We start from the raw sequence: 27,741 nt of genomic DNA, 5'->3' as shown, positions 1-27,741 counted from the left end.
AATTAACTCAAAAAATAAGTGTAAAAAATGTTTTAGAAGTTTCTCAAACTCTGATTGTATACTTTCAAAACAATTTCAGAATTATCATGTAAAAATATGTTTATTAAAATTTGATACTTTCTTATATTTTAAAAAAAAATATTAAAAACAACAACCAGCAAACTTTTTTTTTTTTAACCAAACTTAATTTCAGCACAGTAACTTTCCAAAATCAAATTTGATATCTAAGTTTTTTTTTTTTCTTTTGACAAAACTTACGTGAAGTTTCATAAGTAAGATTCATAAAATTGTTTTATTATAAATGAATAAATAAAAATTTAATAAAAAATTTAAATCGATAGATTAATAAAGTTTATTATGAAGATCAATGATATATAAAAAAATTATTTATAATTCAAATTTGATTAATACTTATTTAATGATAAAAATTATGTTAATATTTTAATATTTTTACTAAAAATATTTATTTAATAAATATATCAAAATTTATTAAAATTTTATACATTTGATTTATAAAATAAAATATTTTAACCTATCAATTTTAATTTTTATTTATTCATTTTTAATAAAAAATTTCACAAACTTCACCTATAATACTTCACGCAATCTTTTCCGATTTTTTTAAACATTGTTTCAAACTAAAAAAAAAAAAAATTGTTGGCTGTTATTAATGCTACCCACTTTTTTTCTCTCTATTTAAAGCATTTCTCTCTTCTCAACATTGTCACAGCTCTATTCTCCCTTAAGTGTCTTTACATTCTTTCTTTCCAGGGAAATTGAGAGTTGAGACAGGTTTTCTTGAACCATATATATATACAATAGTTGTTGTAAAAATGGAGAGCCAAAGCTATAACAAGGTGAGTACTGTTGATGGGAGCAAAGGGGCTACAGGCATGTCAAGAACAGTGAGTAAATGTGACTTGGTTCTTAGGGTTTTGGCAATGCTGCTAACACTTGCAGCTGCCATAGTTCTTGGGGTGAATAAGCAGACTAAGGTCGTTCCAATTCAGATCACACCAACTTTGCCTCCTATCAATGTTGCAGCCCAAGCTAAGTGGCAATACTTGTCTGCCTATGTGTAAGTGATTAGATCATTGGAAGAGAAATGAAGTCCAAAGTAAAATTTGAGGTCAAGTTATTAACAAACTTTAGATCTTGAATCTGACTTCTTTAAACATGTCTATCTCACAATTAAAGATATAGTTGTTTTACTTTTACATTCCAAAATTATAACTTCTACACTCCTTGGTCTATCTTCTTTTAATTTTTTTTTCACCAACAACTATAACAAGATTTACTATGTTTTTTTTTTTTTTAAATTAAAAGCATATATTGATTTAACAAATAAAAAATATATTATATATATTTTTTTGTTAACACGAATTATGAATTTATGATATATAATTTTTGTATAAAAATAACATAAATATATAAATTATTAATATTTTACAAGATATTTTTATACTAATTGCTAAATCTAATAAATATTTCAATTTACAATATTTTTCTCAGGCTCCCACCATTCCAACTACTTGTGAAAAGTCCTTGAATATTTATGAAGGTGGGGACTTGGAAGTTAAGAACATGCATGACCCCTTTGTAGTGGAATTCTTTTGTCATTTTCACTTTAATAAATATGAATGGTGAATAAAGTAAATAACTGGTTTGAAAATTCTTATATTCTAATTTTATGAGGTAAAAATAATTAAATTATATAAAATTTTCTATCTTTTAAAAGATTAGAAAATAAGGGTAGCAAAATTAATTATATTTATTTTAATAATCAGATTTACAATAAAAGTGAAAATGATAAACGAAAACAAATTTTAAAACTAAAGGAGATCCTCTTTTTAAAGACGTATTTTGTTTCATCGTTTGTAATATTTTCTCGTATTTAAATGTTACAATTTGTTATTGATAGGTACTTCATGGTGTCAAATATCATAGCATGCTCATATGCTGCAATTTCTATGCCCATTGTATTGGGAACCCGAAATGGAAAGATGGGATTGGCCCAAATTATCATTGTCCTCGATCTGGTGATGGTGGGGTTGCTATTTTCTGGCAATGGAGCTGCCATGGCCATTGGTCTCATGGCCTACAAAGGGAACTCCCACGTTCGATGGAACAAAGTTTGCAATGTTTTTGACAAATTCTGTGACCACGCTGCCGTTTCCCTCGTTCTGTCTCTTGTTGGTTCACTTGGCTTTATGGCTTTGGCAGCCCTCGCTGCTCTCACCACCCATAAGAGATATGCAAAGTAGAAATTAAAAATGAATTAATGTTTTATGTGAAAAAACCTGTTCTCATTTGTTATTTATATTATTAATTATTATTGTTATAAGAATTTGGGACTTTTTTTGGGGTATGGCTAGAGTTCGAACTTGAAACTTTCAACTTTGAAGCCGACTCCAATACCATTGTATTATTATATGCTTTGTTCTACTTTGGATGGATTTTATTCTCATTTTTCATCATAATTTCTTCATAGAAAAAGAACATGGAACATCAACAAAAGACGAAAAAGAAAGAAGAGGAAGGGAGTGAAATAAATGAGATGTTATTTGGTGTTATGGAAGGTTATAGTGACAAAATGATAGCTCCATTATCACAATTTTCATCATTAATGGAAGAGGCTGCAGCAATTGTTGAGCAAAGGGTTCCAGCTGTTGGAAACCTGGCAGGCCAAAAAGAAGCTAATGAAGTGACTGAGAGCTTTAAGAAGGAAAGAGATAGGAGGGAGAAGATTGCCGAGACATATGATCTTCTTCTGTCTATGGTAATCTCTTCCCCACAGTCATATTCGATGCCTTTTGTTTTGTTCATGTTTGATTAACATTTTTAAGGTATAAGAGACCGCAACCTAAAATAAGAAAATGAATTATAAGTTTTGAAATTCGAATTTCAAATTCGTTGGATACCAAATTTTAAGAGTGATTTCATGAATTGAATTAAATTTCGGATTTTTAATGGATTAATCCTTTGCTTGTTGATTACTTGATGTCCATAGTATTTGAAATTAATGCTGCTCATTTTAGTTCAGGAAGCTGTTTGTTTCAGGTTCTAATGACTCAACAATATAAAGATCACGTCTTCTTTTTAAAACCGGTTGCCATCTCCTTGTTCTTGATCTTTCAAGCCATTTTCCTAGTTTGTTTTTTTCATAAAAACCTTAAGTTTCAATGACTTTTTCATTTCATATGTTGAAGATCTGTTTGCCAAGAATGATGGGTTTTTCTTCTTTTTTTTTTTTTTTTGATCAACCAGAACTATAATATTGAGCTTTTACTTTTTTTTTTCTGTATTCTTTGATTTTTAAGAATTTAATTATTATAATATTATTTTAAAAAATGTAATCCTTATAATATTATCTTCAAGAAATCTAATTTTTATAGTATTATTTTTAAAAAAATTTAATCCTTATGCATTATTAACTATTGAACTGAAATCTTTAAAAAATAATACTATAAAAACTAAATTCTTTTGAATAATTCTAGAATGACTAAATTTCTAAAAATCAAAAACTACATGACCTTATGGCACATTTTGACTTTTTTTGCATTTAGGCTACATAGGAAATATTGTTGGTGAAACCAATGCATATATCCAGTCTCTAGAACAAAAAAATTAAAAAAAAAAAAAAGGTTTGGAAGAGATGAAGAATTCATCTGAATCAAAAGTAGCAGAAGGGAAGATCCATCAGAATATATTCAAACAGGAATTCCTCAATCAATATCTCTGTCTCCACAACGTTGACTTATTCGGGATTCAATCATTAATAAGAAATTAACGAATCTCAAAAGATTAATTGACAAAATTTGATTACAACTAAGTGCAGCTAGCAAGCACTCTAGCAGTGGAGTGTGAAGCCAGTGATCATGAATGAAATCTCACTTTGTGGCAACAACCTCTGAAATGTCAAAAATAGTTTCAGCTCTGTCGACACAAAGTGTCAATATAGCTTCAGCTTTCATGTCTGATCTTCCTTGCCCTACGATAAAACTTTTTTGGTTAGATCTTCCAAATTTACACTCCCCGCGAAGCCCATGTTTAGTAGACTAGCAACCATGACAGAGATATCGGATTTCAAAGAAGCAGCCGATAACTGACAAATTGATTAAATGAAGGATAACAGTTAGCTTAGATTCTAGGATACACACTCTACCGAAAGAAATGACAAGGTTTTTTTTTTTTTTTTTCCCTTTTTGGGGAAAGATAAAGAATTAAAATGGTATACCTTCCTATCCTCGTCTTTTTTATTCTTAATAACTTCTAAAGGCCACTCATTTACCAGCTTCTCAACTTCAACCAATCTACCAGGCTTCTTTGTATCTGATAGAGTCTGGCATTCCATAAGAGTAAAAGTTTAATCTCACAGACATTATAGAATCAAAAAGCATTCAAAGGCACATAAAAATATGTTTGAAATAGCAAAAACTAGTAGTTTTCTTATTTACTCCACTTAAGCAATGAAAAGCTGAATATCAAGATGATGCTGATACCATCAGAACTGTAAGTTCAAAATAAATCAACTCACAACTCAATGAGACAAGGTAAGAAAACTTCCCCTCCCTCCTAGTGTATTACTCGATATGATCAGCATCACCCCATAAATTGTAATAAATATCCGGAATCTGGATTTCTCATGACCATTTCTATGGGAAAAATTAGGAGTAAATTAAAGCACAAAATTTTGATACTTCAGTACGTAGGAGGCATAAAATTTTGATACTTTCCTTAAGAGACTAACTCAATATTAATCATTTTGTACATGTATCTTCTTTTTTATTTTAATTCCATTTTATTCTATTTCCCCTTTCTCAGCATGCTCAAGAAGGGTGGAGACTCAATAGGAGAAGGATAACCTAAATTTCAAAACATAATAAGGCACAAAGTAATATGACACCTGATTTACCTGATTAAGGACTTGAATAAGAGCTGCAGCATCCTCTGCCTTACGTTCTAATAGTAAACCCTACAAATACATAAATAATTAAAAATAAACCAAATGAACAGAAACTAAACAGGACAATCATATTATTCTCTTATTTATTGAAATCAATTTTCATACCCAGGCATAGAATGAAAATTACCTTGGCACATGCAAAACCCGTGGTGAGAGTGTGCTGCTTCATTTTCTCAGATCTCAGTTTCTCAATATTCCATAGTGACTCAGTGTCTCCTCTAAAAAAGAAATGATAGATTAATCCCAAGTACGAGAAAAGATATATTCTAGAAGTAACTCATTAATCCAGAGCAAGCTTCATCTCTCTCTCCCTCTCCCTCTCCCTCTTTCTCAGTGCCCCCTAATTTTCAGACCCCATAGCAGCCGCACACAAAAAGATGGAAAACAGAAGGGTAGATATTCAAGGCTAAAGACTATCAAAAAAGTATATTTCAGTAGCTTTGTAGGTCACAAACTGGAATATACTCTTATCAACCACCATCGCCTAATCACATAAAATCTGAAGAGATACAGAAGATAGGAACTATTAACCAAGAGATTAGAGACCTCTTTGGACAGCAAATTCCATCCATGTGTCAAATGTAGTCTGTCATAGTTTTTCTCCAGCCTTGATAAACCTCTTTGAGTACTTAGAGATCAACTCCCAATTATTTGTATTGTAACAAATGCTGCAAATGTTTAATCCAAATAAAATACTAAATCAACTTAAAGGAAGCATGAAAATAATACAAGAATCTTTGTAACACCAGATAGGAGAACATATATGCTAATAAGTTTCTAGTTTCTTTGCAATTAAACAGCTTTATAATACCATTCCCTACCCCCCCCCACCCCAAAAAAAAGGACACTCTATAGATCAATGACTAAGTTTGTAACACAGAAGTTTGGGGCAGTTAATGGAATAAAAGACCGATATTTTAGAAAGCTCGTGATATAAAGCTTGTTCATTTAAAGAATAAATTTATCCAATAATGCAAAATCATATACAAATACATCACATTAAGCATCTCAGATTTGAATGTCCATGAGTGTGCTTGCCCAGGAACTTGGACAAGGAACAAACTTGAATAGAGTTATATACATTTAAAGAAAATAAGCGTTTCATGTCCAGTCAATTTTTTTCACATTGACCTCAAATTTTATTGGGAAAAGAAAAAATAATTGTTGTTGAGAAACGAATTGTTAGGGCATTTAGTAAATGCAAAAGAGAAACATGTGTCATAACAAAACACCAATTCACCTGAAAACGATATCTGCAGTGCCAGCTTGCAATGGTAAGTTATTCCTTATCAAAAGTTGCATTACCTCCACCATCGGTTTAGCATCGTTATGAACCTTAGCATACGACTGCATTCCAACATTAAATTAAATGTACAAAAAATACAAAACCCAAATGAAAATTGAACAATTTGATAGAGAGTCAATTATACCAATAAATGATGTGCAGACGCAACACTAGGAGCCAATCCATACACATTGTGCTGCCACAAAGCCTTCTTTCCTGCATAATCATTCAAGCTAAATCATATTCATATAGTCATATTAGAAACATCATATGGTAGTTGCTAATATTTTAAATAAGCTACAAAGTTCTACAAACCAAGTATTAAAGACTAGCAGTCAAACTACAGAAAATTGTTCAGGGTCTACAAAAAATCAAATAGCAGGAAGAACCAACTACTTTATTTTTGAGGAACACTAAGGCATGCCAAAATCAATGGCCCCCACATGAGCACATGCCCTGGTAACTTCTTGGCAGAGATCGCAATTAAAATTGGAATGAATCCATAGGTTCGATAATCGCAGCAACCAAAAGCCAGAGAGTACATCCATAAACAACCAAAGTTGCAAATAAAACTACCAAAAAACAAGGCAGGCAGCAAAGATAAGGAACTCACAAATCTTCGGAGATTCTACAGAACATCGAACAGAAGCTTAATATCATCATGATTTTTGCAGTTTACAATCATTGACCATAGCGAAGCATTCGGAGACATTGTCCTTCTAACATTTACAGATTGAAGCATGTTATCGTAGAGTTCCTTGACGGCCTCTTTAATCAACAACGCAAACCAAACATTTAAAAAAAGAAAGGTTTGAAGACAATTTGAAACTAAACTGAGATCAAGCAAATCGATTACCAGTTGGATTGCTTTTCGCGGTTCCTGCTTCCGTAGAAAAACATGTTCTTGACATCATCGAATAAATCGGATGCTGTGGCATTGAAAAATAACTGCCTCGACACATCACTATCAAATTTTTTTAAAAAAATACAAAATCGATTTTTTTTTATTCTTCATCTGTGAGAACTATGGAATTTTCATTTCTCAATGTTTCTCGGTAACCAAACAAGAAGTAACTAAAACAAAAGTTAAAAATAAATAAATAAATAAAAACCGAAATTTTGACGGTACCTGAGGAAGCATCGATGTGGAGTTGGCATTGAAGAGAAGAGAGAGGAGATGAGTTGTTTTGAGTCAAAGAGGAGAGGAAACGGTGATTTGAATTAAAAAGAATCGTCTGGTTTCCCAAAACCCTGGCGAGATTGCGAGCATTCGAAACGACTTGCATTTTTTTTTTTTTAAGTTAGGGATTGAGAACTGAGTTAGGTAACGAAGGGGATTAACTCGTCGGGTTTTAGAGTCGAAAACTCTTTGGATTCTTTTGTATTTCTCAGGAAGTGGCTGATCAGGGTTTTAGACGGAAGATTCGACCAGAATAAAAGGACAAGGGGGTTTAGGGGAAGGAAGGATTAACTTCAATGGAGTGGCGGTCTATGGTTCTTCTATGGACCTGTTGACTTTTTTTGAGTTCTTTTTTTTATCCAAATGAAATAAATCCCATTCCAACTTCCAATTTAATTTTTATTTATTTGTAATTATTATAACGAAAATAAAATGCAAGCAAAATTCAAGTATGAATCATTAATAGTCTTGAATTTCAGTAATTTTTTCGTTTAATTTCAAAGAAATTTTGTTTTTCATGTTCTGTTGTTTAATTTATCAAAATATCAATATCATTTTAAAAATTTATCATTATCATGTATTTATTTTATATACCACATGAAACATATCATATGCGCGTGTCACGGGCTCCAACCTAATCTTTGCATTTGGTACACCCGCCTAAGGCATGACACATGCACACACGTGCACACACACACGTGTATATATATATATGTATATTTTCATTTTTATGCTGACGGGGAAACTTGAAAATTGAAATTTACCTAAGAATTCAAACTTCAATTAACCTTGCATATTCAACAATACAACTTTTATTTGTATGCCAAAGCTGAAATATGATTAAACAACAACGATCACATCCAACTTAATAACCCACCCTTCTGGGAATTAGGATGATACCAGTGACTAAGAACTCAGTCCCCCTATTGGCTCTGGCCTCCGGCTCCATAACTACTGCTTTAGATAGAGAGTTCCGTTTTTGAGATAAGAATGCCATCGCTATCGGCATACAGCCATTCCCCGTAATGAATCAAGGTTCCGGCAATGTGAACCGGAACATGCTTGTCACCAACACCCTTTTTGTTTGATTTCAAGGGATTCGAACCCAGCGCTCGCACTCCAATATCACAGGCATTAATCTCATCCACATCTCTAATACAGCCATTCACAACAATACCAGCCCACCCCATGTTGTGAGCTGACTCTGCCAAATTCCCTCCAACCAAAGCACATCTTGTGCTTCCTCCGCCATCTATAACCAGAACTCTGCCTTCACCTCTGCTTTCAAGAAGCTGCCTGACCAACACATTGTCCTCAAACACCTTAACGGTTATAATAGGCCCTGAGAATGCACGACGCTGGCCATAGATCTTGAAGATTGGATCTAGAGCACGCAGGTCACCACTTGCCAAAAGTGCTGCATTTGAATCACAAGCGTCAGTAGTGGCAATGGCAGCCGTAAGTCTTCCTGCAGGGACAGCTATCCAACAATAAGAAAGATTTCTGGCCAAAAAGAAAAAAACATGAAGATGTTAACATAAATAACAACTGCACAAGAAGAAACTCAGCTAGACAGCTAGATTTTTCTGCACTTTTACATTTTTGTTAAACATATATTTAACAGCATTTCCAGCTTGTTTGCAGGCTAAAACAAGCATTCAATAAAAATAGCACGCAAACAAGAATCATAAATAGTAAGTACATAAATTAACTACACAAGTGGAGCACATCCTGTAAATTCCTTTATGATGTTCTGATTCATCATGAACCAAATAAGAAAAAAGATAAAGCTTCCAAAACTTAATTGTCGGATCCTCTCCATAATTGCCCCATAGCCACCAATCTTTCTTCCCTTTCACCTATAAAGAATAGCTAAGCCACCCTACTGAAGCAATTACCAGAAAACTGTACTCCAGATATCAGAGCAGTTGGTTTTTAAGCACCAATAAAAAACAAACAGCCCTGGAGTTTAGTCTATATATGCAAATAGTACAGTGGTGGCTGTCATTGGTATTGTTGATCCCATATATATGCTTTATGTTGGATCCAGATGTCTACTGCAAATCTGCAACTATTGTTGCTTGAAATACTAAGCAATCCTAGAACTAAAGGGCCTAGAATGGTATCAATTCACCCCACCTCCATAATATTAATGCCATGAGCCAGATTTTTACTGGGAAATGAATGGTTCCGACCTAACATTGTGGACAAATACGTACCATAACATCAAGCTCAAATCCAATAGAGAATTTAAAAAAAAAAAAAAAGGAATGGTTAATTTACATTATTAAAGCAGTAGACAGGCCACAAAGACATTACACTCCAAGCAAATCTTCAACCAAAAACAAAATTACACTTATGAATGAGGTAAAGCATATCATCAAGATTCTGTGAGTTTTAGTAATCAGACACCCCGCTGCATCCAGACAAAGTCTGGTCCTAGAAACAAGCTGCAAACAATGGTTATTTCACCAATGAAACCAGTTTGAAAATAGTGTCCATACATTAAACCTCAGACTTTAGTCTTCCTTCCTATGCTAGATACCCTCAAGGAGTGTACGTGAGATCCCGATCCCATGACTGGATATTCTGAGGATCTACCATGATACATAATTTAAGACTCAAATCAAAACTTGGGAGACCCTTTTTGTGAGATAAACTGTGAGATCTTAGGGACAAAGCGGACACTATGGTAGGTTGGTAAAGATCTCTGCAACATATACAATAGTCCACCATATTATAAGTACAACAGCACGACGAATTCATTGAAAATTATCAAATTTTGGGCAGCAAAGACATGTTTTTATTGAATTCCATTGCATGAAATTAACAAATAACTAACGTAAGGACTAAAACTAAGATGGAGAAAATCAAGTACCGGTCGAATTGCCATTGGAGGTTCCTGCTTTCGTGGAAAAACATGTCTTTGACATCACCGAATGAACCGGATGCTGTGACATTTGACAATAACTACCTCTACATATCCCTATGAAATTCAACAAAAATTATTCATACAAAATGGCTTAACTTTGAAATTTAACAAAAATTATTCAAAGAAAAGAAATGAAAATAAAGGAACCTGAGGAAGCGTCGGTGTGGAGTTGGGATTGAAGAGAACAGAGAGAAGATGAGTTTAATTGAGTCAAAGAGGGTAGGAATCGGTGCTTGGAATCAAGGAGAATTGTTCGTGTTCCTAAAACCATAGCGAGTTTGCCAGCGTTCGGAAGGACGCGCATTTTTTTTTTCCTTTTTGAATTGGGGGACCGACTAAGAGCTGAGTCAGATCACGGAGCGGGTTGACTCGGTGGGTTTTAGAGAGGAAAGTTCGTTGTTGCCTTTTTGTCTCTCAGGTGATGACCGATGGCTGATAATTGCGTTTTAGGGGACGGAGGAAGGTTTGGTTCCGTAGAGTGGCGGTCCTTGGTACTCCTGCGGAGCTACTGGCTCGTAGGGATAATATATATATATATAGATTAAAAATTAATTCGAAATTGTAATGCTTAATTTATATCAAAATTTTTTTTGAATGATTCTAATTAAATTTAAATATTAAATATATATTAAATTTGAATTAAAATATAAAAAAATTAAATTAAATTATATATTTTTATTAATTTTATGGAATAAAATAATTATTTTATATTTAAATATATTAAAAATTATATTAAAATAATATATAAAAAAACAAATAAATTAAATTAAAAATATTAATAAACCGAACCGATCTCATAAATCTATTCACATCGAATCTTATGAAAATTTAATTTGGATTTAAATTAAATTTTATAATTTTATAATTTTTAAATATTTTAAAATTTTAAAATTTTAAAAAATCTAACGCACATTGATGATATATATAATAATTTATATATTTATATTCTATAAAATATTATTAATTTTTATATTTATATCATATTTTATATAAAAATTATATATTATAATTTATATATTTATATTTTATTTTATTAAAAAATTACGTATAAAAATTTAATATTTCACCGATAATCACTGTTCTCAATAAAAAAAATTGTCTTTTATTCTCGTACACGTCAACCGAAGAACCATTCACACAGTTTTCTTTTGAACTCCAAAATGGGAGAAGAACAAGCCGAGAGAAGTTTATGAGAAAGACATGAAAACGCTACAGTCATTTGAATCATAATAGCTGATACATAATCAATCCAATGAAAACCACATTAAAATGATTGGAAATGCAATCAAAGATGCATTGACCTCACTGGGTAGGTTCCTCGATCATGATCTAGTCATCGAAGGCGCACTGGAGGGGCAATTGTGCGGGTATCATACGATTTACAATGACTACATCTGTCCTATTATGTGGAAGTAAACTTCTGTTGTGTCATTGCAGTCATTACATAGGATCCAAACCTGCATTCAATTGTAAAATCAATTCAGATGGACAACACTCATGTACAGCAACAGGTTTTTCAGACATGAACAGGAATTCAGAACAAAGCACCTTCTTGTACCGGTAATCCTCAGGCATTACAGTTGCTTCGATCTGACAACAAACAAAATGATTATTGTACTATGAATCGGCTTGAAAAAAAAAAAAAAAAAAACCTCGAATGTAAGGGTGTAAGCAAATTAAACATGAACGAATTTTGATAATATTCATGATTTATTTTTCTTAATTATCAAATCATAAAATATTATTTGTGATCGTTTGTTAAATTTAATAAACGAATAAAATTTGAATATATTTATAAATTATTTGTTGAATACTCTATTTATTTATGCAAACGAATCATTCAATTAGATCCCACCACTTGCATTTAAATAATAAAAAAAATCAATAATCATTTTTACAAGTATAATCAAATCGAATTAAATTGATATACTATCAAATATAAATTTGATTAAGTTTGATTAAAGTCACAAATCATTCAAATAAGATATTAAACTATTTGAACTCAACTTCATTTATTACTTAAATAGCTCAAACTTGAGCTTTTTTATTTTTTATCGAACTTGAATAGATGATGAGTGACTTGACTAGTGTACATCCCTAGTCATACCCATACATAAACTTGGCAACTAACCTGCAGATTCCACAATCATGACAATGAAACTGCCCTTTCTCGGTCTACATCCCATGTAATCAAAAGGTAAACATCAAGGAAAAGCAAGAAACAGTAGACAAGTGCAAACAAGGATCAAACACCTATTCATTCTCTTATTGCTTACATCATCATCAAAGAACTTGCATATTTCACAGAAATATTCTCCCATATAGACACCACAATTTCAACAAAGTTGAGCAACCTAGACAAACATAACACAACATCAAAATTGAGGCAATAAGAGAACACGTGAACAAAACAAAAGGTCTATTTGTATCTAAAAAGTTAAAAATCTGAAGCACACATACCGGCTGCTCTGTGTCACAAACCGTGCAGATAACCTTAAAAAAAAATGGAAAAAAGACATATCGTTATCATGATTAACTAAGAAAAAACACTGAATTGACAAGACAGGATGTTCAATGTCTTACTTGTTTGACATCCTGTCGAACAAGCTCGTGTCTGTCAAAGGGGTTACTTAACATGCTCTGGACAGACCAATTAGTATAGCCAAAACCATAAATACCCAGATCAAGAAATTGCATAAAGAGTGAGAAAACTGGAAACTTTTTAAGATAAAACAGAGAAAAAAACAAGGGAATGAAAAAAAATAGTAAAAAAATACCGCAGCCTCGCTATGGCATTGGTGACACGAGAAAACCTCGTTGCAACGTGGAGCGCGAATCTTACACCTCCTCCTATAATGTTGACATCTAAAAAAATCCAAAAAAAAGATATCATAGATGGAAAAGAAGCCAAAAGAGAATAAGGGAAGGAATAATAAGAAGAAAGAAGAGATACCCATATCCCATCTTCCCAAAATGGAGGCGTTCATTGGCTGAAGAGACTTCCATCGCCATCAGTATTGGATAAAAAGATTTGGGGCTTTTTTTTTCCGGTTTTTGAGAGAAATCCCAGAAAGAGGAGGACTTTCCTGATTTGGGAAGATGGATTTGTTGGTTTGTCGTAATCCTCAAAAGAGGAAAAATCGAAAATGTCCTGTCTTGGAGAAAAGGCCACTCATTTATATTTTTTTATGTATTACAATATAATATCTTACATTAAAAGGCAATAATTTGGTAACGGAAACAATAATATGTATCTGGGAAGAGAGAGGATAAGGTTGGTGGTGGAGAGTGGTGACTATGAGAAAAGGGTCCACGGGCCGCAATCCCAGCGAATCATGTTTCAGTCTGTAACTTTTCTTTGTTGGCTTTTTAACATACATGTTCAACACATAAGAATCCAATTGTACAATTATGATTTTGTTTTAAAATAAAATTTTATTTTCTAGAAACATATAATTATGTAATGAAAGATCTTAATACATTTATAGATAATAATTATATGAGTTCAATTGTTATTTTTACTCACTGAAATTCTTAATAGAAATAATGTAAAAAATTAATGGTTACCGTCTTCCTATAAAATTGACATTTCTTAGTTCTACTATTATTGATTATTAAAAAAATAAAAAATAAAATAAAATTTAATTAATTCATCGTTTAGTGTTCATGGTTGATATTACGCATGTTCACACAACAAGAACAACAACTAACAAGAATTATGCCCTGCTCAGACAATATCGTAGTCAAGCTTGATGGATAAAGACAGACATTGGTTTGCTTTGGAGGGGTTTGTTTTTCTAACTTAATCTCTAGCACCTACCCTTTATTAACAGGGATCTGTTAATGGCTTCAACTCATTGTTCATTAACACTTAATATAAGAAATTGAAAACAGTATCCATATGTGTAGTACGTGAAGGGATATATATTTTTCAATAAAAGTACAAAAATTCTTTATCTTGATGTATAATTTTGGATGATGTTACAATATCAGATCTGGAGGTGTCCTTATTGTTAGGCTAAAAGCCTCTAATCCAATCACACCAGCGGAAGTAAAATCAAACAATAAATCAAACACACAAGAGACAACAATTTAACGTGGTTCGGTCCAACTGACCTACATCCACGGATGAGAAATAAGATCTACTAATTGTAGAGAATTACAAACATACATCAAATCATCAACCTCACTCAACAATCAATACTCATAAAACACTCTCAATCTCTTCTAGTCCTATGAAGTATTCTCTACCCAAACAAACACAAACCCAAACTCTTGTGCACTCTTTCAACATAATAACCAAACACATACCCATATGCTCCCATACATCATACCTATGTGGACCCTCTTAGTCTCCTCTAGTCCACTCACAAACAAACATACACACCCATAGAGCCCCAATACTCTTATGGGGTGTCTATCCCATAAAACCCTACAACTCTCTTACATCTTTTTCTCATACCTAACCATGTAGAGACTTCACATATTTATAACCATACAAACTTGCCCATTAAGAATCCCTCTCCTCTTAGAATTCTTCTCCTGTAAGTCAAACTTGCCTATTAAGAATTCCTTTCCTTTTAGAATTCTTCTCTTGCAAATCAAACTTACCTATTAAGAATCTTCTTTCTTTTGGAATTCTTCTTTTGCAAGTCTTCTTGTCCATCAAGCAATATCTGACAAATCTTTAACAAATCTCAAACAAATCTCTTATGGGATTTGAGTCAATATTCCCAACAATCTCCACCTTGACTCAAATTTCATCAATCATCTGTCTTCATGTTAGACATGCTTGGCTCCACCTGCAATGAAAGTCTTACAATTATCTTCTCTTCTCTTGTGTCTTCACGCTTCATACAAACCAATCTTCAATCTTCAAAACTCGAACTCGAACTCAAACTCTTTCTTTTCTCATATCTCAAACTGTCAACTATTCCCATGTCTCGAACTATCGACTCTTTTCACATCTTGAATCTTCAACTCTTCTCACGTTTCGAACTTTCAGGTCTGATACCACTTGTTGAGGATCACCACAGCTCTGATACCATTTGTTGGGCTAAAAGCCTCCAATCCAATCACACCAGCGAAAGCAAAATCAAATAATAAATCAAACACACAAGAGACAACAATTTAACGGGGTTCGGTCTAACTGACCTACATCCACGGATGAGAAACAAGATCCACTAGTTGTAGAGAATTACAAACATGCATCAAATCATCAACCTCACTCAACAATCAATACTCATAAGACACTCTCAATCTCCTCTAGTCCTATGAAGTATTCTCTACCCAAACAAACACAAACCCAAACTCTTGTGCACTCTTTCAACATAACCAAACACATACCCATATGCTCTCATACATCATACCTATGTGGACCCTCTTAGTCTCCTCTAGTCCACTCACAAACAAACATACACACCCATAGAGCCCCAATACTCTTATAGGGTGTCTATCCCATAAAACCCTACAACTCTCTTACATCTTTTTCTCATATCTAACCCTGTAGAGACTTCACATAATTATAACCATACAAACTTGCCCATTAAGAATCCCTCTCTTCTTAGAATTCTTCTCCTGTAAGTCAAACTTGCCTATTAAGAATTCCTTTCCTTTTAGAATTTTTCTCTTGCAAATCAAACTTACCTATTAAGAATCTTCTTTCTTTTGAAATTCTTCTTTTGCAAGTCCTCTTGTCCATCAAGCAATATATGACAAATCTTTAACAAATCTCAAACAAATCTTTTATATGATTTGAGTCAATATTCCCAACGAATAATCCCTTTGTACATTTTTCTAACTAGGAGGTGAATTTGATTTTTTGCTTTTAAACTCTTTAAAAAAAAAGAGCAAGTTCTGGAGTTCTGTGCATAGTGTGCAGTGCCATGTGAATTGGATCCTGAAAGAGCTTGAGATAAAAACAAAGCTCAACTTGCACTTCTCTTGATATTCCTTTGAATGATTTTATGATTAGATCTGCTAGGTATTGGGGTTACACGTAAATCCAATAAATTTAAAATACGATAATATAATATATAAATAATACAAAAATATATAAATCATATATGAATTTAATAAAAATAAAAAATATTTTTTATATTAATATAAATTATAATATTTAATTTACGTGTAAAATACGACTTGATGAATTACCGATGCTTTCTACAACGGGAATATACAAATTACCATAAGAGAGACTTCACCACAAGTGAATCAAATTACACAATTGATAAGAGCGACAATTATCATTGTTTGTATGTGAGACTTCTAATCGATTGCACAGCTTCTGAATGTAGTGATTGAGGTTTAAGGATCGAATCCAGAGGGTTAAATTCATGTTATTTTTTCTCTTATGGCTCATATATATACACCAGTCAGGCAAAATTTACCAGTATTAGCTTTTGAATCTGACTATGGATGTTAGTATATGTTAAACAAGTTTTCAAGCAAAGTTTCATTCATTGAATGCTCGTGTGATTATCAGCCAATGAAGAAAAAGGATCTGCAACTTGGTTTTGGATCTTTGCCTTTTTGATCAAGAAAAGCAACCAAATTTTAGGTTCAGACCAAGGGGTCTTGAATTATGAGGTTAAAATCAGTTCATAAACCGGTTTGTTGATTCTCCTATTGCCTTGAAATGAAGTTACTGTTTCATAAAATGTTTCCATGTGCATATCTTATTATTGTCAATGGCAAAAGTTGAGGTTGGCAAAAGAACTTGTTCGGTTTTTTAAGAATTGCGTAATAGGAAGGAGGAAAATGGATGAGAATAGAAAACCTATTAAGTTACAAAGTGAAAAAGTAATTATGAATTTTAATCATTAAATTAACAAAATTTCCATCCATCTTACTAACCACCTATCTTTAACCAAAAAAATAGTTGATTAATAACAGTTTACGAGACTTTAACTTGTGCGTACGAAACATAATTATTTTAAGCAGTTCCAAACATGACATTCATTGATTTATAATAATCTTAACCGATTGAATAATTTAAATGTAAAACAAATAGTATAATTGAATAATTTTAAAAAATAATTTGAATTTAAGATTTAACCCAATTGATTCATTCAATCACCATTAAAAAATGGATCCAATAAATTTAAGATTCAAAATCCAACACCTTGTAATCTCTTCTACTATCCCGGCTACAGCTCCTTTGTACCAAAAAAATCTCAAAACCTTGTTGAATTTTGTTAATTAGTTAAGCCTTTGATTTCCTTACATGTTTCCATATGGTTTAAATCCAGCTAATATCCCCCCCATTGCATGACAATGAATGATGTTAAAATCACTTCACAAATCGGTTTGTTGATTCTCCTAGTGCCTTGAAGTAAAGTTACTGTTTCATAAAATATTTTCATTTGCACATGTTATTACTCTCAATGGCAAAAGAACTTTTCAGGTTTTTGAAGTTTTGCTTGATAGGAAGGATAAAAAAAATGATAATGGAAAACTTATTAATCTAATGTAGTTATGACTTATGAATTTTAATCATTAGATTAATAAAATTTTTATCATTACCCCTTTTCCTCTTTCCTGCTAGCCTACCATCTTTAGCCAAAAAACAGTGGATGAAAAACAGTTTACAGGATCTGAACCAAGAAACATTGTTATCTTATGTAGTTCCAACCATGTCACACATTGTTTTGTGATAATCCTATCCGGTTGAATAATTTAAATGTAAAATAAATAATATAACCGAATAATTTTCTTAAAAATTTGAATCCGAGATTTAACTCAGATTCATACAACCATCATTAAGAGACGGATCCATTAAGCTTGAGATTCAAAACCAACACCCTATAATCTCTTCTACTATCCCTGGCTACGGCCTTCTCACCCAAAAACATCTTAAAACCTTGTTGAATTTGGTTAATTAGTTAAGCTGTTGATTTCCTTCCATTTTCCATATGGTTTAAATCCAGCTAATAACCACCATTGCATGCCAATGTAAAACCTTGCTGGACTACTACTATTTTGCAATTCTAAAAATACGCTTTGTTCTATTGATGATTTGCCAAATAGGCTAATCTCAGCCTCAGAAAATCAACGGAAAAAAAAAACGGTTTTTTATTATAGCTAAAACTGTAGGCATCAAATTACACCCATGCAAGCTATGGCTCCAACAGAAACCAGAATAAGAATTTTCCCATTTCCAAGCCTCTCTGCAGATTAAAAGGGGCAGTGCAATCCTCCTCTCTGCACTCAGAATCTACAGAAATGGGCTGTGGTGAATCCAAACATGTCGCAACCGGAAACACCATCAGCCGGAAGAATTCAAGAGCAGGATCTAAGAGGGGGAAAAGTACTTCAGAAGCCATTAAAGAAACAACCGAACTTGATAGCAACACAAGCTCATTGGTGAAAGAGGAATGCAAGAATATCAATCAGGACTCTGCTGCAGACATTTCCAGGGCTGTGGCTGAAAGTACAGAATTGAAGAAAGAAGAAAATGGAGAGAACGATAAGGAGAAGACAAGTGGGGTTGCAAAAGAGAATGAGAAACCTATTGAAGGTGTTGCTTCTAAGGGAATTTCTGGAAGATCTGAGTATCACTCTCCACCAGAAGAGGCTGGGAAAGAGAGCCTGTCTGATGAGAATGTGAAACCGGCAGATGCTTTGGAGGCTAAAAAACTGCCCAAAGAGACAAAAGAAGAAACTCTGGATGAAAAAGAATCGGCTCAAGAGACAAAAGTAGAAACTAAAAAGGAAAATGTGGAGGAGACAAAAGAAGAAACTGGAAATGGTCTGTGACATTAACTAAGAATGCCATTTACTTGTTAATGATGCTTGCTTCAATGGCAGTAATTCTTGTCCATTACCTGATTAATTTGATATCTTAATGTATGTTCAGGAGAACCTGAAACTGTGAAGGAAGCGAAGATGGTAAAAGAAACAGAAACAGCAGAAACTACAAAAGCTAAAACTTCAACCCCAGTTCAGAAAGAGGTATTAATGGTTAAAACCAGTTCTGGTTCCTAGTTAAATTATTACAAGTTTGATATTACTGCAGAAAAGAAAATTGGAAGCACTCAATTTTTTTTTTCTTTTCTGTGGTGCAGGAAGAAAAGCCAGCCGGTTCACCTGCCCTGGATTTGAAGACAGAATGAAACTTTCTAAGCAGTCTTATCTGTATTTATCAGACTGTTACTACACTTCAGTTTCATGTATTAATATCATAATCCTCCTCGAAACCCTGCTGAGAGAAACATGTGTAATGCTTTTAAGCTATGAAAACTATAATACTCATTGATCTTCCATGCTGACTTTTTCTTGGAATGTGGATATTGCCATTAGAATTTGAAGAAATTCAAGATTTGGAACTAAAAATGCTTTAAGCCGTGAAATTATAATGATCTCCAAACAACAAAGTTAAGCTTTGATCATAATTGGTCAGTTTATTGCCATAACTAATTCTAACATGGAATAAAACTGTTTTCAATTGTTCGGTCTTCTTTTCGGGTCTAAAGAAGATAAATCATGCATTAACTGGTTTACTGAAACTAAAGAATCTGAAATTCAACCTTAAGGGAGAGAGCTTCCTGGTCGTGATTGGTATTGTTTAAAAGGTGATGGTCATTTGTTAGGCGAATTGTTCAGCATATTGCAGGTAATCCCTCCTCAGAGGGCAAAAACTAACGGGGCTTTCCCTTAAGTTGAATTGAAAGGGTTTTTTTCTTCTTTTTTTTTTCTAACATCAAACCGTGAGATTTGAATTCTAATTAGGGAAATTACAAGTTCAATGCACTATCAATATACCACACCATCACAACCGTCGACGATTAAAGGGCTTTCTTTCAAGTTGAATGAGAGGTTTTTCTAACTTAAAACTGTCAAGATTTAAATTTTACTTGCAAGAATTAAAAATTCAACACTTTATCAATATATCACACTACCGTCATGATCAATTAGAGTTAGCATCAAAGAATCATTGCCGTGAAAAAAAAAGAAACACGGTTGTATGTAGAGACAATTTTTAGCTGGCATTAGAAACCAATATTCATAAATGTACATAAAAAAAAAAAAAAAAAGGAAGGAATGTACACATTGGGATTGTTATTTACGGTTTTACACACATTCCTTCCTACTTCTCACCCCCAAACCCACATCGATAACGTTCATTTTCAATGGTTTTTTTACATGGCTTCAATGGAAGAATGAAAAAGTAGTTATCGGAAGTGGGAATCAATGAATTGTGCTACCAGCCATCTTCCAAGGAGAAATCACTTCCCGATAAATTATGCACTGGATGTAACTTCCCCTTCAGTTGACCGCATATTTGATTTCAGAACAAGTGTGGCCGGATCTCTGGACAAAATGAAATTTCCTTTGTGATCTGTTTTGCCATACTCCGAAACACGAGGATCCATCACGATTCTGCATGATCTCCATTGTTGGCACATTAAATCAACACCGTAGTAGTTCAAGTGGTCAGCGATGCTGTTCCCTGTCACTGACCTGCAATTGAATGTGAAAGTAGAAGAGTTCATGATAGATTTTCAAAGTGATAATTCTAAGGCAGTCAGCCCGCTTCTCATTTAGCAAAAGAGTAATCATCCATCCATCAATTCCTTTTCTCACTGAGAAGATGAGGGGAAACAACACACACATAAGAGATGCCCTCATCTTACATTTTCAAAAAATTGCAGCACTTAATCAATTAATTTAATACTTAATCAAATTAATAAATTCAAAAAGTTAAAGTTGCTTAATAGATGAAGTTTAAACTCCTGATAAATTTCCTTCACGGCCAAAATCTACATACAGAAATAGGCTTACCTACTACAGGTTGGATCTTCACCAGAACCATCACAGACCTTCTCAACTCTATAAACCAGACTTTCCACTCCAAGGTTATACAACCACACCTACAAATAAGAGATAAAGATTAACACCTACAAATAAGAGATAAAGATTAACAAACGTATCAATGCCATTCTTTGTTTAATCGGGCTGCAGTCTTTCATGCATCAAACATCAGTCCTCTATCCACCACACTTTGATACAGAAACTTTAGGCATTTTAAAGTGTCAAACAACAGAGCATAAGCGCATCCTTATATTGCGTATGTTAAATTGTTGACAGACTGAAAACAAAGACCTTGTTTATATATTTACATTCATGCAATGCCATAACAATTAGCACCATGAGACCCTAAAAGGTAAACTAGAACCTTCAAGAGAGCGAATTGGCAAAGGCTAAATAATGAACAAATGAGAACAAAGGCAAAATTTTTTGATAATGGGAATGGAGAAACAAAGAATAAATCTCTTCCAAGAACCATTAGGAACATGCAACAACATTTTGTGGATGCCAACATTCACATTTAGTGTTACTCGAGTCAAGACAACAGATGGATGTCTACTGGCAACAATCCAGATTTCCTCAGCATTAGAAAAACTTTTCCACAGAAAGTTACATAACATTAAATTTCTCAATATTCAAAAAACAATAATAATCCAATTAGCAAGCTCTCAGACCTAATTTTCCACTAACATTGTCAATTTAAGTTGTTCGAATAATAAAAAAATAGAGAATTTATTTTAACAAACACAGACACTTACCTCTCTTGGAAAGTGATGGTATGTCTTTTGAGGGAAATAAGAATAGTATGGTGGCAGATGAGGCACAATATCATGATCATTCGTAACTCTGATTGTGTTTGGCACAAGTTTGCCATAATAAGAAGCAAAGGCAGCATTCCCAATACGAGGTTGTCCAAATGTTATAACTTGCACATTCTTGGCTTCATGATTAACCTGGGAATAAAAGATTTATTTTGTTATTACAACTCTGACAGTGTAACCAGGCAAGCTTCCAAAATTTAACCAAGGAAATTTAACTCAAAAGATTTGGAAAAACCATGGTACAAAATGCAAACTCATGTAGCAAGCACAAAGGTTTCACATTTACCACATGATGAAAAGAACAGCAATAATAACATATTTCCAGCTGTATCAAGAAAGGCTTTAGATTACCGATAGATCAAGTGCACAAAAGGAAGCCATAGCCCCTCCCATTGAGTGACCTGTTACCATTATGTCAAGGTCTCCATAAAATTCTTTTGCTTCTTTAATAGAATTCAGAATTCCAGGGCGTATGGTTGTATTGTGGTAAGCAGTATAAAACCCATGGTGCACCTGAATGACAAAAAAAAGACTAAAGATTAATAACAATCATTCCAGCATAAATTCAAAAATTGGGAGAAATTTGTCATGCGTACCATAGCATCAGGCATGCCAGGGTAATTTAAATCAAGTTGTTTCCAGAATAAGTCTTCAACCCAATTCTGTATGCTGTGAACAGAGAAATAAATCAATCAAACAGGAAAAAAAAAAAAAAAAGCTCATTACATTTGTAAAAATATATATATATATATTATGATGTCGACATACTTCAAATCTTTTTTATCATTTATGTTATCATGCCATGAACATTACCTGCTTTTGAAAACATTGCTAAGCAAATATTATAGAGGAAAATAATATTAGTACCTGTGTTCCTGCGTTCCTCTAAAGGCAATAACAATGGCATTAAGATTCTTTGCCACCCCAACAAATGCCTATCAATTTGAAGTCATTTTCATCTCAATTACAAACAAAAGTATTCCAAAGTGTAACATAGGTCATGATTCTAATAAATATCCAAACACACAATGAGAAAATCACCTGTAAACAGTTCTGAATATCAACGATAATCTCAATAACTTCAAATCCCTGTTTCCATAAAAGGACTATTAGGACAACCGATTCAAGTGGAAACCTACCTGAACATTCAAGATTAAAGAAAAACCACTCGCAAATCAAGTACCTCAGTCAAACCATTGCATCTTTCACATGTCCAAGTAAAAAGTTCTGTCAAATCCGACATGTACACCTGCAGGAACAGAATTTGCATGAGTTAAACAAGAAAGAAACACAAAGCAATATGAAAGAAGCAAACGGAAATTCTTATATAACTTCTAGGCAACAGCAGTTTACTCATTGACTTGTCTATTCTATAACATACGAGAAGGGATCATTTACATTGATCCCAGGACTTGTATGTCATTTTATCGGAACTATGGCACACGGATACACATACAAAGAATACATTAACTCATTATATCACCAACCACGGCATGAAACTAAAATTTCCTGGAAAATTATTTAAACTTTTAAGCTCAAATCCAATAATAAAAAGAAAGTAATAATAACAACTTTACCGCGGAAGCATATTCCACTAAAATAGTGGCAAGAGTATGATTGTAGACGGCGTGGTTATCCTTGTTCTTGACGTGCATTTCTACAGTAAATGAAAGCAAATTCCTTATTGAACTAAATTTTTTAAAAACTCAAAAGCTACAAAATCAGACATAACCTTTAATAAAATAATTAAAAAGTAAAGGTAGCAAATTTTGAGCTGATTTTAACATTTAATTGCATAAATTAGGAATAATTCGTTATAATTACAAGAGGAAGACCTAATTTTTTAAAAAATGAGAAATTAAAAGAATTGAATTTAATTAGTACCTCTACCGCAAGAAGATGCAATTAAACATGTAAAAATCGCCAAAATTAGCCACGATTTTTGCTCCATAATCTCCAATTAAACAAAAATTTATTAGGAATCGTGACGAACGACGAATAAGAAAAGGAAAATCAAATCAAACTAAGCAGAAACGGAGCTGGTCAAGAACGCGGATTTCGGAACGCCAATTGAGATTGGATCCTCGTTTCTTCGCGGCGACCGTATGGCTCCGGTTGGCATGAGCGATTTCGTTTTGTGGGGTCAATTATTGAGAATGGAAGCGGAGGGAATCAAATAGTGTCCGACACGAATATTCCTTCCCAGTTTTTTCGGTTTTCTATTTTTTCAATTACCTTAATTGCCCTTGTTGAACTTTACTTGGCTGTGTATTGTTAGATATTAGGTTGCTGAGGATGGGTAATTTGGTAATTTGGTAAAACGGTAACCTGCATCCGCCACCGTTCACAAGTTGGAATTTCAAAGAGCTTAGATACGATTGGACTAAATCTCAACGTATATATAATAATTTTTATTAATTATATTTAATTTTGCTTGAATTTTTGCTTTAGTTGAGTTAATAAAACTAATTTTGTAAACACTCATTATTGTGTGTCAATTTAATTTGTTTTAAACAACCAATTCTATTTTAATGATACCCATACTATATTAATTTTGATTATTTTGATTAAAAGTTCTCTTTCTAAGAGATGCCATGTAGAGTTCCCTCGTTTACCCATTGTCAGGTTATCAGCAACACCAAGCACGGTAGTCTGTTTTAACGAAGTCCACTGCCATTGATGGTAGCATCTTGTAACCAATGCTGGTAAGTTTACTGGAAGATATTGGATCCATAGAAAACTGACCTTACTGATTTATTCCAGGTAAAATGGTTCTGTTGGACAAGTTACTTCCAAAGCTGAAGGAGCGTGATTCTAGAGTTTTGATATTTCCATAGCTAATCTCGAGGGTTGCCTAGAATTTATCTAATTTATATATAGATTCCCGTGTAGTGTATGTGAAATGTGTCAGCTATCGGCGTAGACATTTCACCATGTTATTCTTTTATTTTTGTATGTATCATTTTTAATATACATGTTTTTATTCCCTTCCCAATTCTTATTTGTGATTTTTCAGTGGGAATTTATTGTATTCAGATGACAAGACTGCAGGATATTTTTAAAGACTATTTGATGTTTCGTGGGTGTCTGTATTGAAGGATTGATGGTAATACAGGTGAAGAAGACCGCGATGCTTCCATTGAAGCCTTTAATAAGTCGGGAGGTGAAAATTTTGTGTTCTTGTTGTCAACAAGAGCTGGAGGCCTTGGTATAAATCTTTCTACTGCAGACGTTGTCACCCTTGACGATAGCAACTGGTAAGCATCTGCCCATTTTTTTTATTATTCTCTTCTATTTCTCTTTGGATCAGTGCTGCTAGGAGAATCTTGCAGGGACCACAAGTTGATTTGCAAGCACATGATCGTGTTCATAGGATCCGTCAAACGAAGGAAAAGGGAGAAAAGTGAAGTTTCCTCCAATTAAAACGAAGGGAAAGGGAGAAAAGTAGGAACATAACAGTACTAGACAGTATTCCATGCATTTAAAAATATTATGCTTAAAAAATGATTGCAGGGAAACCCTTAAAACAATTGCATGAAAGAACAAACTTTGAATAATAATCAACGATAAGAGTAACAATAAAAAAAACTAATGAACAGTAATTACGATTGAACAAGCTATATTTTACACTGACAACTAAAGCAAAAGAGTACGGTACCTCAAAACAAGAGTGTTGCTCGGATTAAAAAAAAAAAAAGTGTGTTGGAAGTTTCAAACTGACAAAAATAGGCAATGTCGCCATGCGTGGTTTTCTGCAGCACACCTTGTGGTGTTTAATTTTTTTTTTAAAGAAAAAAATAGATACGATCTGTCTCCGTGGCACCTTAAAAATGTAACATCGGTAAAAGAGGTTGCACAAAATTCAATTTAGTTATATATATACAAAAAACAAAAAAAAGAAATAGGAAAGTAAAGGCGAAACAAGTTTAATAAACCAAACAAAGTGAAGGTGCAGTAATTTTTCCTTTTAGTTTAGTTTTCCATAACTGCATTAAGGGTTGTGTTAATACTGAAATTTTGGTTCACGATATCAGGCCTCTCTTGAGCCGAGGGTGTCTCGCCATTTTATCGTAATTTGGTCTATTTCATCAATTTCTGGATAATTCAATCAATTTTCGTTCAAAATTAGCAGATTTGAGCTCCATTCATTGCTTTTTGGAGGCTATTGTACTTATCTTAAATTGATTCTGCTTGTGATTGTTCCTAATTTCAGCCAATTCCAAAGAATTGTTGCTATGCTATGGGGGAAAGATGGCTCTGTGAGTGTTACACCGACGGGCAAATTTGTTCATCCTTCAATTTACATCAAATCAAGATCGCGATAGGTTTATCGAGTTAGGTCCATGGCATATCCAGAATAAACCTATTATAGTTCGGAAATGGGAGCCAGGAATGAAAACGTTGGAGTTCAGGATGGATAGGCTGCCTATGTGGATACATTTGAGTAATGTTCCATTGGAATTGCATCCAGAGAAGGGATTGAGCTACATTGCTAATGGTCTTGGGAACCCATTGAATCTCAGCAAATCGAGGGAGATTAGCTTATGCAAAAATCTGTGTAGAAATGGAAGTTGATGTGGATATTCCCTGATTCATAGACGTCATTCTTCGAGATGGCACTATTACTTCAATCTCAGGGGATGTAACATGGTCAGGGACGGATTCTAGTTTAGTGGGAGTAAATTATTAGGTAATATTTATTTACAAATTATTATAACCTAAAATGATTTTTATTAAAATATAATGTCAAATATTTCTAAAAATATAAAATAATAAAAATATTTTTAGAAAGTTATAAAATATTAAAAAAATCATTTTTATATAAAAATTAGTTATAAAAAATCACATTTATTTGTCTTAGTTATGCCACACTAGGTAGAATATTAAAACTTACATAATTATAACAATTGAATAAACAAATTATAAATTTAAACATATACACAAATATATTTATTAAAGGAATTATATAATATTACATAATTAACAAATTTATCGAATAAATTGGATTAAATATGACATGATACAACATGTTTTGTAACCCATTAAAAAGTCATTCTAACAAAATAAAAAAGTATAGTAAAGAGATAAATTTTATATTTATATTTTGAATTATTAATTTATTCAATTACTTTTTTTATTTTGTTAATATATTCATATACATTTCAATATTATAAAAGATCCATGCTTTTTTTTTTTTTTTTACATTTAGTGGGGATAAAAAACAAAAAAAATTAAAAATTAAGTTTATTTCTAATAATCCTACTTGTTATTTTGAAATTTTAGTGGGGACAAAATACAATAATCATTTATATTTGGGATCTTTTACTAATAGAAATATTCAAGTTTCAAGATGCTGCCCCCACCCTAGATCCGTCTCTGACCATGGTCCTTCTTAGTGTTAGCATTGTAGAGCTTTTGGACATAATGATAAGGATTGCCCACATAAGCCTGAGGTAGTTGTAACAAAGACTTGGTAGCCAAAGAAAGAGGTTTCAGGGCAGCAATAACTGCAAAAGAGGTGGATATTACAATGAAGAAATGTTCAACTTCAGAAGTGAGGGTGCAGGCAAAATCAAGCTCCATAAACAGATTTGCCATTCTTAGCATTGTAGAAGAGGGGGACAGGGATAAGGATATTAGATCTGAGCCTGTTGATTCCCGAGAAGGCAAGGAGGAAGAGATTGGTTGCAATTCACCAAGGAAAGTAAGAGTAGCATCTGCTGGGGTGGCTGAATTAATGAAACAGCT

The 27,741-nt window shown here is 33.1% G+C and overlaps 4 protein-coding genes and 2 pseudogenes across 9 annotated transcripts; 2 read left to right on the top strand and 4 right to left on the bottom strand.

Moving 5' to 3' along the window:
• The first annotated feature begins 719 nt into the window (after positions 1-719).
• Positions 720-2,467, top strand: LOC111280148 (CASP-like protein 1E1). Its single transcript, XM_022867332.2, has 2 exons — positions 720-1,078; positions 1,922-2,467. The coding sequence occupies exons 1-2, from the start codon at positions 834-836 to the stop codon at positions 2,262-2,264; spliced, it is 588 nt and encodes a 195-aa protein (XP_022723067.2). The 5' UTR covers positions 720-833; the 3' UTR covers positions 2,265-2,467.
• A 1,202-nt stretch (positions 2,468-3,669) lies between these two features.
• On the bottom strand, positions 3,670-7,817 carry LOC111280170 (uncharacterized; annotated as a pseudogene). The gene is made up of 11 exons (XR_016334688.1): positions 7,381-7,817; positions 7,108-7,215; positions 6,865-7,019; positions 6,676-6,769; positions 6,397-6,467; positions 6,207-6,313; positions 5,513-5,634; positions 5,094-5,182; positions 4,916-4,975; positions 4,238-4,342; positions 3,670-4,105 (listed from the first exon to the last, which is right to left on the bottom strand). The product of XR_016334688.1 is annotated as an uncharacterized LOC111280170 (transcript).
• A 373-nt stretch (positions 7,818-8,190) lies between these two features.
• On the bottom strand, positions 8,191-10,860 carry LOC111279268 (putative 4-hydroxy-4-methyl-2-oxoglutarate aldolase 3). Of its 3 annotated transcripts, none has more exons than XM_022866252.2 (3): positions 10,511-10,860; positions 10,310-10,417; positions 8,191-8,911 (listed from the first exon to the last, which is right to left on the bottom strand). In XM_022866252.2, exons 1-3 carry the CDS (start codon positions 10,665-10,667, stop codon positions 8,391-8,393), a joined length of 786 nt encoding a protein of 261 aa, XP_022721987.2. In that variant the 5' UTR covers positions 10,668-10,860; the 3' UTR covers positions 8,191-8,390. The 3 variants fall into 3 exon arrangements, with proteins under 3 accessions (XP_022721987.2, XP_022721990.1, XP_022721989.2); XM_022866255.2 differs by having other exon boundaries at positions 8,191-8,848; XM_022866254.2 differs by having other exon boundaries at positions 8,191-8,899; positions 10,511-10,859.
• Positions 10,861-11,280: 420 nt separating this feature from the next.
• On the bottom strand, positions 11,281-13,613 carry LOC111279667 (E3 ubiquitin-protein ligase MIEL1-like; annotated as a pseudogene). Its single transcript, XR_016334685.1, has 6 exons — positions 13,317-13,613; positions 13,141-13,228; positions 12,947-13,003; positions 12,824-12,856; positions 11,912-11,953; positions 11,281-11,820 (listed from the first exon to the last, which is right to left on the bottom strand). The product of XR_016334685.1 is annotated as an E3 ubiquitin-protein ligase MIEL1-like (transcript).
• A 4,880-nt stretch (positions 13,614-18,493) lies between these two features.
• On the top strand, positions 18,494-19,598 carry LOC111279324 (uncharacterized). The gene is made up of 3 exons (XM_022866345.2): positions 18,494-19,112; positions 19,221-19,315; positions 19,429-19,598. Exons 1-3 carry the CDS (start codon positions 18,587-18,589, stop codon positions 19,474-19,476), a joined length of 669 nt encoding a protein of 222 aa, XP_022722080.2. The 5' UTR covers positions 18,494-18,586; the 3' UTR covers positions 19,477-19,598.
• A 725-nt stretch (positions 19,599-20,323) lies between these two features.
• Positions 20,324-24,183, bottom strand: LOC111279861 (lipase-like). 2 transcript variants are annotated; one of them, XM_022866923.2, is made up of 10 exons: positions 23,878-24,183; positions 23,571-23,650; positions 23,177-23,242; positions 23,035-23,082; positions 22,861-22,928; positions 22,590-22,662; positions 22,345-22,506; positions 21,931-22,125; positions 21,146-21,234; positions 20,324-20,824 (listed from the first exon to the last, which is right to left on the bottom strand). In XM_022866923.2, the coding sequence occupies exons 1-10, from the start codon at positions 23,942-23,944 to the stop codon at positions 20,605-20,607; spliced, it is 1,068 nt and encodes a 355-aa protein (XP_022722658.1). In that variant the 5' UTR covers positions 23,945-24,183; the 3' UTR covers positions 20,324-20,604. The 2 variants fall into 2 exon arrangements, with proteins under 2 accessions (XP_022722658.1, XP_022722659.1); XM_022866924.2 differs by lacking the exon at positions 23,571-23,650 and having other exon boundaries at positions 23,878-24,115.
• Between the last annotated feature and the right edge of the window lie 3,558 nt (positions 24,184-27,741).

Source organism: Durio zibethinus, chromosome 27 (assembly GCF_047325235.1).
Source record: "Durio zibethinus cultivar Kanyao isolate XHJ-2024 chromosome 27, ASM4732523v1, whole genome shotgun sequence".
Classification (NCBI taxonomy): Eukaryota; Viridiplantae; Streptophyta; class Magnoliopsida; order Malvales; family Malvaceae; genus Durio; species Durio zibethinus.
This window is presented reverse-complemented; position numbering and strand designations above follow the sequence as displayed.

What these genes read in the sequence shown, in the direction of transcription:
- LOC111280148 (XM_022867332.2), top strand. Translation starts at nt 834, where the DNA reads ATGGAGAGCCAAAGCTATAACAAGGTGAGTACTGTTGATGGGAGCAAA. An exon ending in CAATACTTGTCTGCCTATGT is followed by an intron (nt 1,079 to 1,921) that starts GTAAGTGATTAG and finishes TGTTATTGATAG; the next exon opens with GTACTTCATGGTGTCAAATA.
- LOC111279861 (XM_022866923.2), bottom strand. Translation starts at nt 23,944, where the DNA reads ATGGAGCAAAAATCGTGGCTAATTTTGGCGATTTTTACATGTTTAATT. An exon ending in GATGCAATGGTTTGACTGAG is followed by an intron (nt 23,083 to 23,176) that starts GTACTTGATTTG and finishes TTATGGAAACAG; the next exon opens with GGATTTGAAGTTATTGAGAT. An exon ending in CTGGCATGCCTGATGCTATG is followed by an intron (nt 22,507 to 22,589) that starts GTACGCATGACA and finishes TTTGTCATTCAG; the next exon opens with GTGCACCATGGGTTTTATAC.
- LOC111279268 (XM_022866252.2), bottom strand. Translation starts at nt 10,667, where the DNA reads ATGCGCGTCCTTCCGAACGCTGGCAAACTCGCTATGGTTTTAGGAACA. An exon ending in CCACACCGACGCTTCCTCAG is followed by an intron (nt 10,418 to 10,510) that starts GTTCCTTTATTT and finishes TGAATTTCATAG; the next exon opens with GGATATGTAGAGGTAGTTAT. An exon ending in CTCCAATGGCAATTCGACCG is followed by an intron (nt 8,912 to 10,309) that starts GTACTTGATTTT and finishes ATTGTTGGATAG; the next exon opens with CTGTCCCTGCAGGAAGACTT.
- LOC111279324 (XM_022866345.2), top strand. Translation starts at nt 18,587, where the DNA reads ATGGGCTGTGGTGAATCCAAACATGTCGCAACCGGAAACACCATCAGC. An exon ending in AAAAGAAGAAACTGGAAATG is followed by an intron (nt 19,113 to 19,220) that starts GTCTGTGACATT and finishes ATGTATGTTCAG; the next exon opens with GAGAACCTGAAACTGTGAAG. An exon ending in CAACCCCAGTTCAGAAAGAG is followed by an intron (nt 19,316 to 19,428) that starts GTATTAATGGTT and finishes TCTGTGGTGCAG; the next exon opens with GAAGAAAAGCCAGCCGGTTC.